Source organism: Telopea speciosissima, chromosome 11 (genome assembly GCF_018873765.1).
Source record: "Telopea speciosissima isolate NSW1024214 ecotype Mountain lineage chromosome 11, Tspe_v1, whole genome shotgun sequence".
NCBI lineage: Eukaryota > Viridiplantae > Streptophyta > Magnoliopsida > Proteales > Proteaceae > Telopea > Telopea speciosissima.
In genome coordinates, this window is record NC_057926.1 from 49155965 (window position 1) to 49170121 (window position 14157).

Genomic DNA, 14157 nt, shown 5'->3' on the forward strand with positions numbered 1-14157 from the left:
TAGACACAACTGCGTATAAAATGATCGACGCACCCTGGTTGATTTCAAGAGGACAAGTCATGTCAAAAAAACCTGATTTTCTAACTAGGCCTATCAAATATAGAAAGTAGTTACATGAGAAGGTGAAGTCTTGGGTGGATAAACCAAAACGGGTTAATGGGTCGGTGATGAACCACCACTTTTCCCTTAACTAAAAGTGACTTAGGGTTAGGTCCTACGAAATCCAAATGAATGAATTTTAAACAAAACCCATGCCTAACGGCAACTTTTTGAAAATTAATTAAAAAAAATCTTTTTATGGTTGACATAGGAACAATTTTCCATCAATGGGCCCACTGATTCTAGTGGAGTTGGGCTCACATAAAAAGGTCACAAAATCCCATTACCAATCAAAATGAATTATTGTACCTAAAAGAAATTTTAAAAAAATAAATAAATTAATTAAAATAGTTGACTCTGATTGCTTCTTAGCAAAACCGAGTCAACTTGTATTATTTTAACAGTTTAGCTTTTATGTAAGATTGCTGGTTTAGGGTTAAGCCGTTGAGAGGTAAAGTGCAGTTTGCCTTTATTTATCTTTTCATCTATTTTTTAAAATTTATATTTAGAGGAAGGGAAAAGGCCCGCGTGCAAATTGCACCATCTTTGCTTGTCTCGTCTCATAAGATTGAAAGAGAAAGGACCCTCAGTGCTTTTATTTTTTTCCTTTCACACGTGTCATGTTATGGTTGCACTTAGAAGAACTTTTCCCGCCAAAAAGTAAAGCATGTCAAAAACGACAATGGCAGCCACTAAGCAAATGGAGCTATTAATCTTATTGGGTTCAATCGTGCACCTAACAATCAATCTCTTATATATATGTTTTAGAGGCGTTTCTATTTTGAGCTGTGGGCATAGAACAGTGAAGGTTGGTTGTTCTTTGTGATTAGAGATATGGGTTAGGGTCCAAAGAGAGATTAAATTGATATAACCCACGAAATAACGTTTGGAAGTTTTATTCAAAAGCTTAAGTTATTAAATGAAAATAACCCAATTGTATATAAAAAAACATTCAAAAAAATCTCGTATAACCGATGTAGAACCATACCTCTATATACCTAAAATCTTAGAAAACCTATTTGGGTTCAAAAGAATTAATGGGTAAATTTAGGCTTAAATGATCTATGCCAACAAGTGAGGATACCTCGTATGTAAAGGATTCACTGATTGGATGTTAGAAGTTTTTGATTTAGCTAATGATTCTAATTCATAAAATTTTAAAAAAGGGTAGCCATTAATTCCATGATGGATTTTTAAATGTAGGCACGGAATTAAAGGGAATGCCGGCGAGAATATAAGGACCCACAAACGCCTATATTTTTTCATGATTTGGTGTTCTTGAATGGCTAGAATTTTTCAATGTCATTATACTTAATCCATGATAACTATATCTTCTAGAGGGCAGCCATTAATTCCATGATGGATTTTTTGACTTAAACATGCAATTAAAGGGAATGTCTGTGTGGAATATAAGGACCCTAGCTTTGTTATTGTTTCGGTGCTTATGAATGGCTAGAATTTATCCCTGTAATCATACTTAGTCTAAGGTAACTAGAATTTTTAGAATAAATTAACATATTGTGAAGTTGGGGTGGGAGCTTTTTAAAAATTACCATGTAAGAAAATTTAATCCAAAAAGAAAAGCAGAAAGAAAGAAAATTGTCAAAGTTATCATGACTCTTGCCACCTTCTTAGTACCACCTTGAACCTAATTAAAGGTGAACAAATAAAATGATTCAGTGGTTATATTGATTTAATTAGGGACAAATAATTTAATGGATGTTTCCCCTAAGGATTGGCATGGTGAGATGAATCTGGACCATGTAAAGGGCGTATCTATTGCACGAGGCTCCCATCACTACGGGATCTAGGAAGGATCATAATGTATGCAATCTTACCTCCATTTCTGATTCCTGACTCAAACCCAAGACCACTAGATCACAATGAAGCAATATTATTACTGTTACACCAAGGTCCGCTCTTTATGAATGTGGATCATGCATGACCTAGAAATTAAATCTACGTGTATATGGAAGTGGCTAACATGAAACACAAAAAGGGTATTCACAAGCTAATGCCATTGGCTTTGTAAGTTAGAAGAAAAAAAAAACCCTAGTGGAAGTATATGCCACAAGGCTTTACAGAGAACTCAGAATGTATGGTTCAATTTCCAAGTTAGAACTAGGGATTGATGCAATGAAAAAACCAAGATTTTAAAAAAAATTTCTCCTTATTAATGAATCCTTTAAGCAAAAAATATGCCACAAGGCTTTGAGTGGCATTAGTACCACTTTACAACAATAAACAATCATCTAATAAACTAAGGTTCCCTAACTTTTTTGCAAAGGCCAAGCACCCACACCTTTTAGGGATGAGGTTAAAGGTTTATTAAGAACCAAAATTTAAATGGGGACCATGCTTATAGCCGTCTGACAAATCATCTGTAGCGTTTGAGATTAGAATTTCCTTTTAATTTACTAGCTCAAGATTGAGTGTACTGATGATAATCCGTATTATTGCCATTGATTAGTAAGCAGTGATCATGGATTAAGTTTTAAAGGTTAAACAATGGTTTTAATTCTCCGGTTGGTTTCTAAGAAGACAAATAGGAATTGGATAGGGAATATTTTCTTCAAAACATGTTTTTGTTTGTTTATATATATGGAAGGATCAGGGAGACACTAACTGCCCTATGGGATATGACATTTAGGAACCTCATCCGACACTAAGAGCCACTTGGTAAGGCAATCACTGGCTTAATTGGATCCCTTCTCCAAGAATTTAAGGGGGAAGAAGCAGGAATGGGAAAAGGGTTTTATCTCTTATTTTTTTGGTCCTTCTAGGCAGCACTATGTCTAGTGAAGTATATCATTTCATTATTTGCCAAATGGAAGTGCTGTTGAGAAACCAACGCCCAGAAATGGCGATTCTGCAAAAGAATACGAAGATAACGAAAAAAAAAAACACACAATACAAAGGATTTTACATTGTTCGATCACCCCCAAGTTGGTAGGTTACATCCACGGCCGAGCAACATGAATGGTTTCACTACTTATCTGAAGAAATATTACAAACCCTCAAATCTCACACACACTTCTCAGAAGAGACAATGACACTTTATAAGATAACCCTAACCCAGAAAAATACAGAAAGGCCCCTAGAAGCCCAAAAGACTCACCTGGTCTGGTTCGGACCAGAACTGAATATATGTCGAAATACATATCATTTCGAAGGTCTCAATGAACTCTACAGAAAACACCGCTTTTGACGCTGATTTATGCACTTTTAGGCCTATCTGGCATGTTTCGAAAGTGAAACGGGCCTCCGAAGATTCCCCACAACACTTTCTGGACTGAGATCAGGCTTCACCAATAACAAGTACATGGGTTAGTCCATGTGATAAAGTACCACACATACATCTCAATGACCAAATTTCAGCCCAAAGTAAGCAAGGAAAGTTATTCAATTTCCTATTCAAAGCTTTAATAAAATTACCAAAATACCATCAAATGGAGATGAACATAAAATTTAAAATGACATCTTTAGTAACTTTAGCTACTTCGTCTTCTCATTTGAAATTGAAATCATACCGATGAGATGTTTGTCTAGTCCTCCATCACACACCCATGTACTATCAAGTGGTAAATAGTAAAATGTTATACTTCACTAGACATAGTGATGAAAAAGAAAACTTTTCTTTTTACTATTCATTGTTTCCATCTATACAAAACCCCCAAAAAGCATCTCTCTCTCTCTCTCTCTCTCACTCATATGTATTGGAGAATTTTTTGCATAGGATATATATAGAATGGTTGGTAGATAAATAATTGTAATACAGTGTCTAAGGTCGCATGCCTTCTTGTATATATTCGCCACTAACACTAAAGACAAGATTTCTTTGTTTGAAGTTTTAAATATTCTTGTTGTGGAAATAATGAGAAAAAAGTTTGAAATCTAATTCAAAAAAGAATTGACCTTGTACTGATGGAGATACCGTGATAAAAAGTCTTGTTTTATATCAATCTTTCTTGTCAGCAATTAATTTTGAATGGCTATCCTTGGCCTTCATGTATATTTCTTGATTTGTAAATATATAGAAGAATTGTGCAGAGATCGTCTCTGAAAACTTTTGGTTGTGTTCGGTATGCATTCTAGGTCGATTTCGCATTCTCAGATGATAAAAAAATAGTTGTTTTTATCGTCTGAGAATGTGAAATCAACCTAGAATGAGCCTCCATTGGCTACTTTTAGGGGGTCGGGGTCGGGGTCATAGTCAGGGTCGGAGTCGGGGTCGGGGTGGGGGGAGAAGGGTTTTTCAATTATTTCAAATTCTAAAATTCAAAAGCAGCCAATGGGATGATTACATCTGTTCCCGTGAGTTGGATTTTCCAATCTAGCTAGATGATATGGATCTAGGACTGAACTTCTAAATTATATTTTTGTATAAATAAAATAATTTATTAAAAGCATAAAGAAAACAAAGCCAATAGACAGGAGACAAGCCAAATTAATGAGAAACTACGAAACACCTCAAAAGCCTTAAACAAGGCAAAAGAGAAGAAAATCTCAGTGCATGTTTGGGTAAGCATTTGGACAATTTCTAAGAAGCATGCTTTATTGTTTAAAACATTTAGCCAATCAAAATAATGTTTGGAATTTTTACTGCATGTTTTGTGTGTGTGTGTCTTGCGGACGTATGTGCGTGCGTGCGTGTGTGTGTGTGTGTACGTAACGGGGGCGTGTAAATGAAGCATTTGCACTTTATGATAATTTTTCCCCTTTCTTTGCATGGTAGGCGAGGGGGGGGGGGGGGATGACAATCTAATAAACCATCATAAAGAAAAATAGGGAGGACACCAATTTTATTTTATTTTTTTGGTAAGGGAGGACACCAATTTAACTAATGCTATATTTGATAGCAAAGGAACTTGGTGAAAGAGAAGCAATTTAAGAAAGAATATAGGTGTAAGATATTAATTTTCTCCCCCTTAATCTTGTATGTAAATTCCTCGTTTACCAAAAAAAAAAACATTATAGCTTGCTAAAGTCTCAATTTTTAAGGGAGAGGGTTGGGTAAGCGGGCGGCCTTACCAATGGGAAGGGCAGGGTGGTCCTTTTCCGGCGGCGGCATGCCCACCTTTTTTCCAATTTTTAATAACTTCACAACTAAAAGCAACCCAATTAAACAGAAATCTTTAGAGAGGCCTGCTTATAACATCTAGTTACTATTTTATGAAAGTAGGAAGGTTATCTTTAAATAAAAAAAAGTAGGAAATTATAAAGTTCTCTCTCTCTCTCAATGAATAAAGACTTCCCTGTTTGGGATATCTTTAAGGATTTGTCTCCTCTGACAAGATTTCTTTCCTTTATTAGCATTTCTCCTTTTTTATTATATATGCATAAAATCCACTACAGAGTGTTTATTTCATAATTTGTTTGGTTGAGAGAGGATTAAAAGGTCATGTTTAGCTATTTTTGTGATGGTTAAACATGTGAAGCTATAGAATCAGAAATTGTTAAGATAACTAATAAATTTTCAGATGTTAATAAGAAATTTCAGTGTAAAAATGAAGGAAAGGAGAGGAGAGGAGAGTTGAGTGCATCAATTTCCAATTTTCAACTGCCAAATCATTCCCATTATGTGTGGTCTTTTCACCCAATATTTCAATTGACCTGTATTATATATACCTTATTCACATCGTTGACATTTATATATACCACCACGTTGGAGACACTCCCTAGGCTACATTGACTAGCCCATGAAAAGGTTCTCAATTGCATTCTTGAATCCTTATTGTGGATCAACACTGCGGATATGGCTGCATCATCCTTGTTCCATTGGCATTTTCTTTTAATCAAATACCTTTGCATTAACATCCAGCTAGTTTTCATAATTAGCCCCCCCCCCCCCATGTTATAGTTTTAGTTCATTGGCTTCACACAATTTGTATTAATTCTCGACATTAACCATCTATCTTCTTAGCTACCAGGGTTGCAGGAACTTTCTTGCTACTCGGATTTGCAGTCAAAGAGAATGGAGGTGGATCTTGAAAAATGTGGAGCATCTCTTCTTATCTTGTTCCTTTTATAGATCTATTTGGAAAGGTGTGTCCTCAATAAGTATTGATCTCATCATAGAAATATCTTTTCTTTTCAAAGAGAATGGAAGTGGATCTTGAAAATTTTTAATGGCAAAACTTCATGTGATCCTATGGGTAAACTTGTCTTTGGTGTTGTGATTCATCATGTTTGATGGAAAAGAAATAAAAGATGATGGACCTCCTCAGCGCATATTATTGACTATATCTAAGAAACCATTCCTTTTGAGATCAAAAACAGATTTTTTCCCATTCGCAATGTAACTCTAGATACTCGTAGAAACTTGTATCTCATCTCTTCTTGAGATCTTCCGCGTATTTCTCCCCCTCCCCTAATTTTTTAATGTATCATCCTTTTGATAAATTGTTTCTCCCATCCTCGACTATTGGTGTATCATCTTTTTTATATTTGTTTTATCCCCAAATTGTTTTTTTTTTATTTTTTTAAAGTATAATCTTTCTGATCATGTTTTTCCCTACCCTATTTTTTATTACTTGGTTGGGGATTGCCTAGTGGTTAGCCTTCTGGACTTTTGCGTTGTATTTTTTTTTTTTTTTTTTTGCTAAAAGATCATTTGTATTAAGAAAAAGATAAAAGAAAGAATATATAGAAGTCACACTGGACTAAGACAGACACTCCAACAAAACAGTAAAATTAACCTCCCCCACCTTTGGCATGGGCATCAACAGGGGAGGAAAACTCGTTACACTAATAAAAAAAAATAAAAAATAAAAAAAACCAAATATAACAACCCATAACAAGAAACGAAATCTTGGACGCCTTTGAGCATCCATAAATAGTTCTACTAGCATTGAGGGAGGCAGGGGCAACATCGAGCTTGAGGTCTGCGATCTCGCAGTTAATTTGGCTAGAAAGTCAGCAAGAAAGTTGATTTCTCTATAGCAGTGAGAAACTTTTCACTCAATAGATAATAGAAACTGCTAGAGATAAAGCCAATCTTGACTAATGAATCAGGGGACAATTTTCAAAAAGATGGAAATAACTGTTTCATTTTTTATATAAATCTTTTATTTTTCTTATGAAATGTTTATTAGCGTTGATAGCTCGATCTCTTCTTTAAAGCTTATAAAGAACCAGTGGTTCTAAAATTCCCAGTCTATCTAGATCCTTATAATTTAAAATAAGATCTTCTACTAGTCCAATGTCATATATACCAAAATTATTGTGAATCCTCATATATGATACAACATATAAACCACCAAAAGAGGAACTCATGAATTTCCTGGAATCCAAGCTATCCTTTTTTTCTAAAGTTTTTTTACTTAGTTTATAATTAAGCTGGGATCCTGTTCAACCCCAGCAGCAGTGGGAAACTTCCTAATGTGACCTAGCTAATATTAAACGATGTTGACTGTAAGGTGAGGTGAAGTCACACTCAAAGCATTTCCCAATGGATTCATAGGACATTCTTATGTCTTAGCAGCCCACATGTTGGGAGGGACCATGTGTGATCATTTTCTTTGTGTGTGAACAAGGAACCTTTTGCACTGTATTGTAAAAGGCAAAAGTGACCTACTTGGAATGGACTTTCAACCCTAGTAATAGCTTGATGAGCTTTCTTATTCTTATTCTTTATGGTTCTTGGAGAAAGGCCTTAATCCGGAAACCAAACCAAGTTCATTTAGCTAATTGACCATTAATCCAAATTATATGTGATTTGGGTCTTTTGGGTGACATTATTCCATGAATTTACTTGCGTCTTCTTGTAGTAAAACAACCCAATTGATTTTCTTTTCTTGCTAAAAAAGAAATATGTTTGGCAGCCTAATGTACTTTAATTGGTGCTTTCTAAATGCCATCATTATCAGATATTAACTAACTCAATCAGGTTTAAATGGGTCCAAGAAATCTAGACGATCCAAGTGTTGGGGGTATGATGTCTTATATTCTTCCCCAATGGCTCTTGCATTATGTGGTGCCTTTATTGAGAGGCCCTTTGTTGATCTAAGTCCTTACGGAATAAAAAACCCACCTTGCACGTTTATCTTACGTTACTAAAGATCTCTGGTGAACTAGGTGTGGGGCTGGTTGTCCATGGCAGGGGTGGGGGTGAGAGGGGGCCTGGGGCTCGAACCCCAAGGAAATTTTTTTAGGGCTACATGGGTATTTCAGTAATATGTGTTTATGTAGCGTTTCTGTATCTTTGTAGCGAGATGGTTATTTTTGTCCTATTCTGAGAGTGGTGAGGATGAGCTGTTGTAACCTATTCTCCATTGATAGTGAAGCCGATCTCATATCACTCGTGAACGTAGACAACTTGTCAAACCACGTAAATCTTCGTGTTTGCATTGTATGATTATTTGCTTGCAATTTCCATTCTTTTCTACATCATTTTAGGTTCTTGCTTTTCTACATCAAATTGCCAAAAGCTTTGTTTTGCTCTCATTGGCACACCCTTGTCTAATTGCTTGTGTAAGTCTTTTCTTCTTTGCCCCTTTGCCCCTTTGCCATCAAGATCCAAATGATGCCATATATGCTTACTATCATTTTACAATAATTGAGAATATACTCTTTTGTTTTTTTGGATAAATATATTATATTAAAAAAAGGAAAAAGGAAAAACTAAATATACAAAAAAAAATAAAAAACAGACAACCACCGCTAGAACCCCTTTAAAACAGGCTTAAAGAGGGAAATGGAAGGTCCCCTAACAAAAACAGGACACGCCCCACATCAACAAAAGTGCCAAAAACAAGAAGGTTGCAATCGAAAGTAGATATAAAAATCAACATCCTTTACCAATTTACAAAGTTTCTCTGGGAAATCAACCGGTTGGAGAATAATCTCCACATCACTCGCAGGTAAGAAGACAATGTAATATTTTGGTTGATTCACCTCCCTCGACTCATACTTATATTCCACCAAAGAAATAGAGGCACCTAGAATATACTTTGATTCCCATATCAAGTCATTCTTTAGGGTTATTGTGCTGACTATAGAAGTTACAAGCAAATAGCAGAGATAAGGCCCAGTTGAGTTTATATATATATAATAGTAATTACCATGGTAGTGGATAAAAGTTTGCTACACAAGAGAGCAAGAGAGAGAGAGATCAGAATCCTCCCTTCCCCAAAAAGATTATCCAAGAATGTTATATTTTGATGCTATAGTGGCAACTCAAAAATGATTGAAATTGTTCACCATATCACCTTCTATTGGGCTAGGTCTTCCTAGTTAAATTCCATCAATACAAGGTTGGTAATGGAGCTTAAATGGATTAGAGAAATTTAACTTGCCCACATGGCTAAAAGTAGAGAATGTTTCAAGTATTCTTTTTCCATTATTAAATCCATACTCAGTTCTGTATGTTACTAGTTCTTATCCTTATCACATGGTATGTACAAAAGAGAGAGAGCGAGAGAGAGATGAGCCCAACCCTTCTTGGCCCCTCCTCAAGTATAATTATTGCTCACGACCTTAGTGGAAATACTCGGGTTGCATTTTCTATGGTCTGCCCTGATAATAAATAACCTACAACTCTCACTACTGTACGTCATCATCAACAGATAAATACCCCCTTAAATTCCCACCCCACCAAAGGAAAGGAAAGAAAAGAACCCAATAGCAACTCACTCTTACTACATTTTCCCACTCTCCAAGGTATGGCTGAAGAAGGCTCTGAAGGCTCTGTTGCAACCTCTTCTTCCACTCCAAACTGGTGGGAACTTCATTCTCACCCTCTATCTTCATGGAACAACACCACTTCATGGCACCCTACAAACCCTAATTCCAATTCTTCTTGTGAGGAGGATATTTCAATCTCACCTTCATTCACCAATGCATCCAATCAGTCAGGAATAAGTGTTGATTCTTCTCGCCAATTAGTTGAACCGGCGTCGTCGAGTGAATTGATGGGAGAACCTGCATCAGATACTCATCTTTGGAGCCAGGTTTTATTGTAAGTTAAGTTTGATTATTAAAGGATTAGAGCTTTTTTTTGTTCTTATTTTCTTGAACTTTCCTTTTTATCTTTGAGTCTTTCTTAATGCATGGTTGTTTAAAAAGTTGGAGAGGAAGAATCTAGACAACTAAACAAATAAAGAGGAAAAAGAGTATAAACCAATATTGGGTTACCTCATTTGTCTCCCATGAGATGTTCAAGGCAGACCATGATAGATTCATTAATTAATAGTTTTTCCTTTTTTTACCTGTTGCTTGTTTCTAAGGTTTCTGTTGATGGTTATGCCGAAGATAGATCCTTAGATCAAACTTTTATTTTTGATCTTATCCTCTGTTGATGGCAATACCAAAGGTAGAGGATAAAGACTTTCTTGAAAATTCTCTTTTGTCGCCTAGGTATGCTTGGACGTTAATCATGTACAGCGCGTTGATTCTGTATTTTTCTTCAATTTACTTTTTGCTGATATTTGATGGAAAGAAAGAAACCAATAATGGGTTACCTGAATAAAGATGAAAAAACTATCCCATTAAGGGTAGGTGCAATGGAAGAAAGTTCAATAAAGTAGAGATTTTTTTTTTTAAATAACCACAATAATTGAAATGAGGAGAGTGCAATAACATCAATAGTGTTAAAATAAGATGTTTTGTTTCAAAATTTTGTTCAAGAAATGAAGATTGTTTTCTAGTTCTCTCTTATTTTTTTTGGTTTTTAATGAAAGAGAAACTAGAATTTCCATTTTTGAATTTTGCAGAAGTGTGAGAAACAGTGGAGAGTTACACACCAGTCAAGATGTTGGTGACAACTGTTGGGATCTCACCAACTCTCCAACTTTAAACAACATGGAAAAACAATTTACTGGTTATCATGGAAGCTTAATGGAAAACCAAAGGCTAAACAATTCTTCCAATTTGGTTAGCAACTGGTCTATTGCCCCACCAGACCCAGAAGTTGAAAGACCAATTACTATGCCAACCTGCAACATATCTTTAAACAATTCTTCCATGAACCAGTATTCAGAACCTGATTTTCCTCAGATGAAGCAAAACATTCCCAACTCATCTTCATACTTAGTGGAAGGGAATAGAGGTTCTAGTTTCTTTCCATGCTATGGAAATGATTTGAAAGTGGAGAACCAACAAGAGATTGAATCCTCTAGGGCTTCATTTCAAAGGCCATTTAACAATAATGGTGTTGCTGGGTATCAGATTAACAACTCAAGTATGGGAGACAACAACAACAAATATTACTATGGAATTTCTGATGCACCATTGGCTAGCACAAGGAACCTTCTTTCTTTTAGTGGCTGTTTAAGCAAGCCCTTAATGGATTTTCAGGCTTCTAAATCTAGTCTAAAAGCCTTGAATTCACCCAAAAGTGAGAAACAAGGGAAAGACTCATCTTCACAGGTATATATACTAAAACTGTTTTCATAATTCTACCTTTGTGTGTGATTTTTTGGTTATGATTTTTCCTTCATCACCACTCTTACTGTTATATGAAAAACTTGTTCATTGATGCAGGCTAAGGGAAATGGGAGGGGAACAGGAATTACAAATGATGGGAAGAAGAAAAGAACTGAAGACACATCAGAAACTCTCTTTAAAAAGCCAAAGCATGAGAGCTCCACAACCTCATCTGTAAAGGTATTAGTGGATGAAGAATAATGATGAATATGATACACTATATCTTGTTGGGGTATGATGTCTTGTATTCCGTTGCTTGCTTTAGTGGGCTGATTCCGAAGGGTTGTTAATTCGGCCCCTACGGTCTTGAGAGAAAATTTTTTTGGGGCTATATGGGTATTTAGCTAAATTATCTATATAGGGATTAGATATATATTTGTAGTGAGGGTTCTTTCTTTATAATCAATCTGAGAGAGGTGAGAGGATGAACAACGATAACCCTATACTCCATTGATATCGAAATAGAGCCACGTAAATCTTTATGTGCGACTATGTGATTGTTGTTTACAATTTCCATTCATTTTAGGTTATATGTTTTTTATATGTCTTTTTAATATAATATGATAAAGAAAGAAAACACTGTCTAGATGTTCCCAATACCTAAGTAATGAATAAATTAACAATTCTTATATGCAATGTGTCTCTTTAAAAAATTTACAGATACAACCACCTAAAGTCAAGTTGGGAGATAGGATCACAGCCCTACAACAAATTGTGTCACCTTTTGGGAAGGTAAACATATAAAAAAACATACCTTTTCAATTTTCAATATATTTCATGTTTGAATTTCTTTTAATTCTTTTCTATGGACACTTTTTTCTAGACTGATACTGCATCTGTCCTGTTGGAAGCAATTGGGTATATAAAATTTCTCCAAGAGCAAGTGCAGGTAATTTTATAATTCATCTTTCTCCTACTTTATCTAATAAGAACAAATGGTTCAGACTATATGCCCTAGAGCCGACCTCTTAATGGTTGGACCTCTATATGTGGTTCAACCAAATCAACTTATTGGGTTGACCCGGTTCAGAATTTTCACAGGTAATTTATAAAGAGTAATGATGATAACATTGACAATAACAACCATAGCTTCTCTTTTTCCTTTATAGTATGACACCTTCCCTGAATATAAGGGAAGGTGGAAATGGTAGTGGCATCAACACTAATAATAACAGCAAAAATATACAAGCAGTAGCAAGAAAATGAAAGTAATACAATAGGGGTTCATGTTTCCTGTGCCGCAGCGCAAGCTGTGCCCAGACACATGGGCCTGTCATTCAGAGGGGCAGAGTGATCATTTCACCCACCTCCATGTGTCTGGGCGCAGCCTGCACCCCCGGCACAGAGAACATTCTCCCAATAGTAAATTATACTTGGGCTGTCCCCTGCAGAAAGATTAATTAATTAACAACCTTGTATTTCCTTTTATTGCAGCTATTGAGTGACCCATATATGAAATCAAATGCAAACAAGGTACAGTAAGAAATTTTGAACAAATTATATATATCTCTTTGAATTACATAAATTTACTGAAGAGAAGCATGTTAAGAGTATTGTTTTTGTTTTGGTTTGATTCAGGATCCTTGGGGAAACTTGGAGAGGAAAGATAAAGGAGAATCAAAGCTGGATTTGAAGAGTAGAGGCCTTTGTTTAGTTCCTATTTCCTGTACTCCTCAAGTTTATCATGAAAATACAGGATCAGATTACTTAACACCAGCATATAGAGGATGTTTATATAGATGAAAAATATATATATGTATCAACAGATATATGTTGGAACTTAAAATCTGGTTAATTAACAATAACTTTCTCAAGAGACTTGTAACAAATCAATCTTTAATTTTCGAGAAAATCGATCTCGTCGGACTGTAACAAATACTGAGTTGATCATTTCCCAATATAGCAAATGGGAATGGCTGTACTAAAGTGTATGTAAGACATGTATTTGATAAATTGACAACGTATCTTACACCAGGAAGATTCACATTCCTATATTTTGGGATCTTGTTTGTAATTGACTTAATGGTTTCCACCTAGAGATATGGCTTGGCTGGACCACAATCTCACTAATAAGAGGGGATTAATCTGTAATCCAGCTGGTTGAAGAAGCATTAATCCAATTGAAGTTTCCTTAAGTGCCATGTCTATGAGGGGATTGGCTCTTCATATGATAACATTAACCTTAAACATATGGGAGTCCTCTTAAGTGCTCAGGACCACTAGTGCACTTGTTTAGGATTTGCAAGCTCTTAGCTTAAAATTGGAAAGCTAAGATTATGATTAATATATATCATATCTATTGTTGTCTCGAACATTCCCTCTTGCACAAATCAATCGTACGAGTACCTGCTCAATTTGGGAGTTAGGGCTTTTTCGATCCCGACTCTTTAGAGGGAAGTCCGTTTGTGACTCTATTGGTAGAGTGGCATTTTGTGCTATCATTTATCATATTTGGTGGGAGAGGAATATGAGGAGATGAGCAAACTCGTCGCACACCGATCAATAAATTTGGTTTTCTATCAATTTTGAGGTTTGGCAGAAAGCTCTCTCTATCCCTGCCCCTTGTAAGGAGAGAGAGAGAGAGAGAAATAGGTCGATTGCTTCGGCAAAAGTGCAACAAATGAGAAGGAATGG

General features: G+C 35.7%; 1 protein-coding gene across 2 annotated transcripts; it reads left to right on the forward strand.

The window, feature by feature from the left end:
• Window positions 1–9683: 9683 nt before the first annotated feature.
• On the forward strand, window positions 9684–13320 carry LOC122645622 (transcription factor bHLH111). 2 transcript variants are annotated; one of them, XM_043838936.1, is made up of 7 exons: window positions 9684–10057; window positions 10812–11462; window positions 11568–11703; window positions 12184–12255; window positions 12347–12412; window positions 12958–12996; window positions 13102–13320. In XM_043838936.1, the coding sequence occupies exons 1-7, from the start codon at window positions 9762–9764 to the stop codon at window positions 13264–13266; spliced, it is 1425 nt and encodes a 474-aa protein (XP_043694871.1). In that variant the 5' UTR covers window positions 9684–9761; the 3' UTR covers window positions 13267–13320. The 2 variants fall into 2 exon arrangements, with proteins under 2 accessions (XP_043694871.1, XP_043694873.1); XM_043838938.1 differs by having other exon boundaries at window positions 9685–10057; window positions 10812–11466; window positions 11581–11703.
• The last annotated feature ends 837 nt before the right edge of the window (window positions 13321–14157 follow it).

What these genes read in the sequence shown, in the direction of transcription:
- LOC122645622 (XM_043838936.1), top strand. Translation starts at nt 9,762, where the DNA reads ATGGCTGAAGAAGGCTCTGAAGGCTCTGTTGCAACCTCTTCTTCCACT. An exon ending in CAAGGGAAAGACTCATCTTC is followed by an intron (nt 11,463 to 11,567) that starts ACAGGTATATAT and finishes ATGAAAAACTTG; the next exon opens with TTCATTGATGCAGGCTAAGG. An exon ending in CCACAACCTCATCTGTAAAG is followed by an intron (nt 11,704 to 12,183) that starts GTATTAGTGGAT and finishes AAAAATTTACAG; the next exon opens with ATACAACCACCTAAAGTCAA.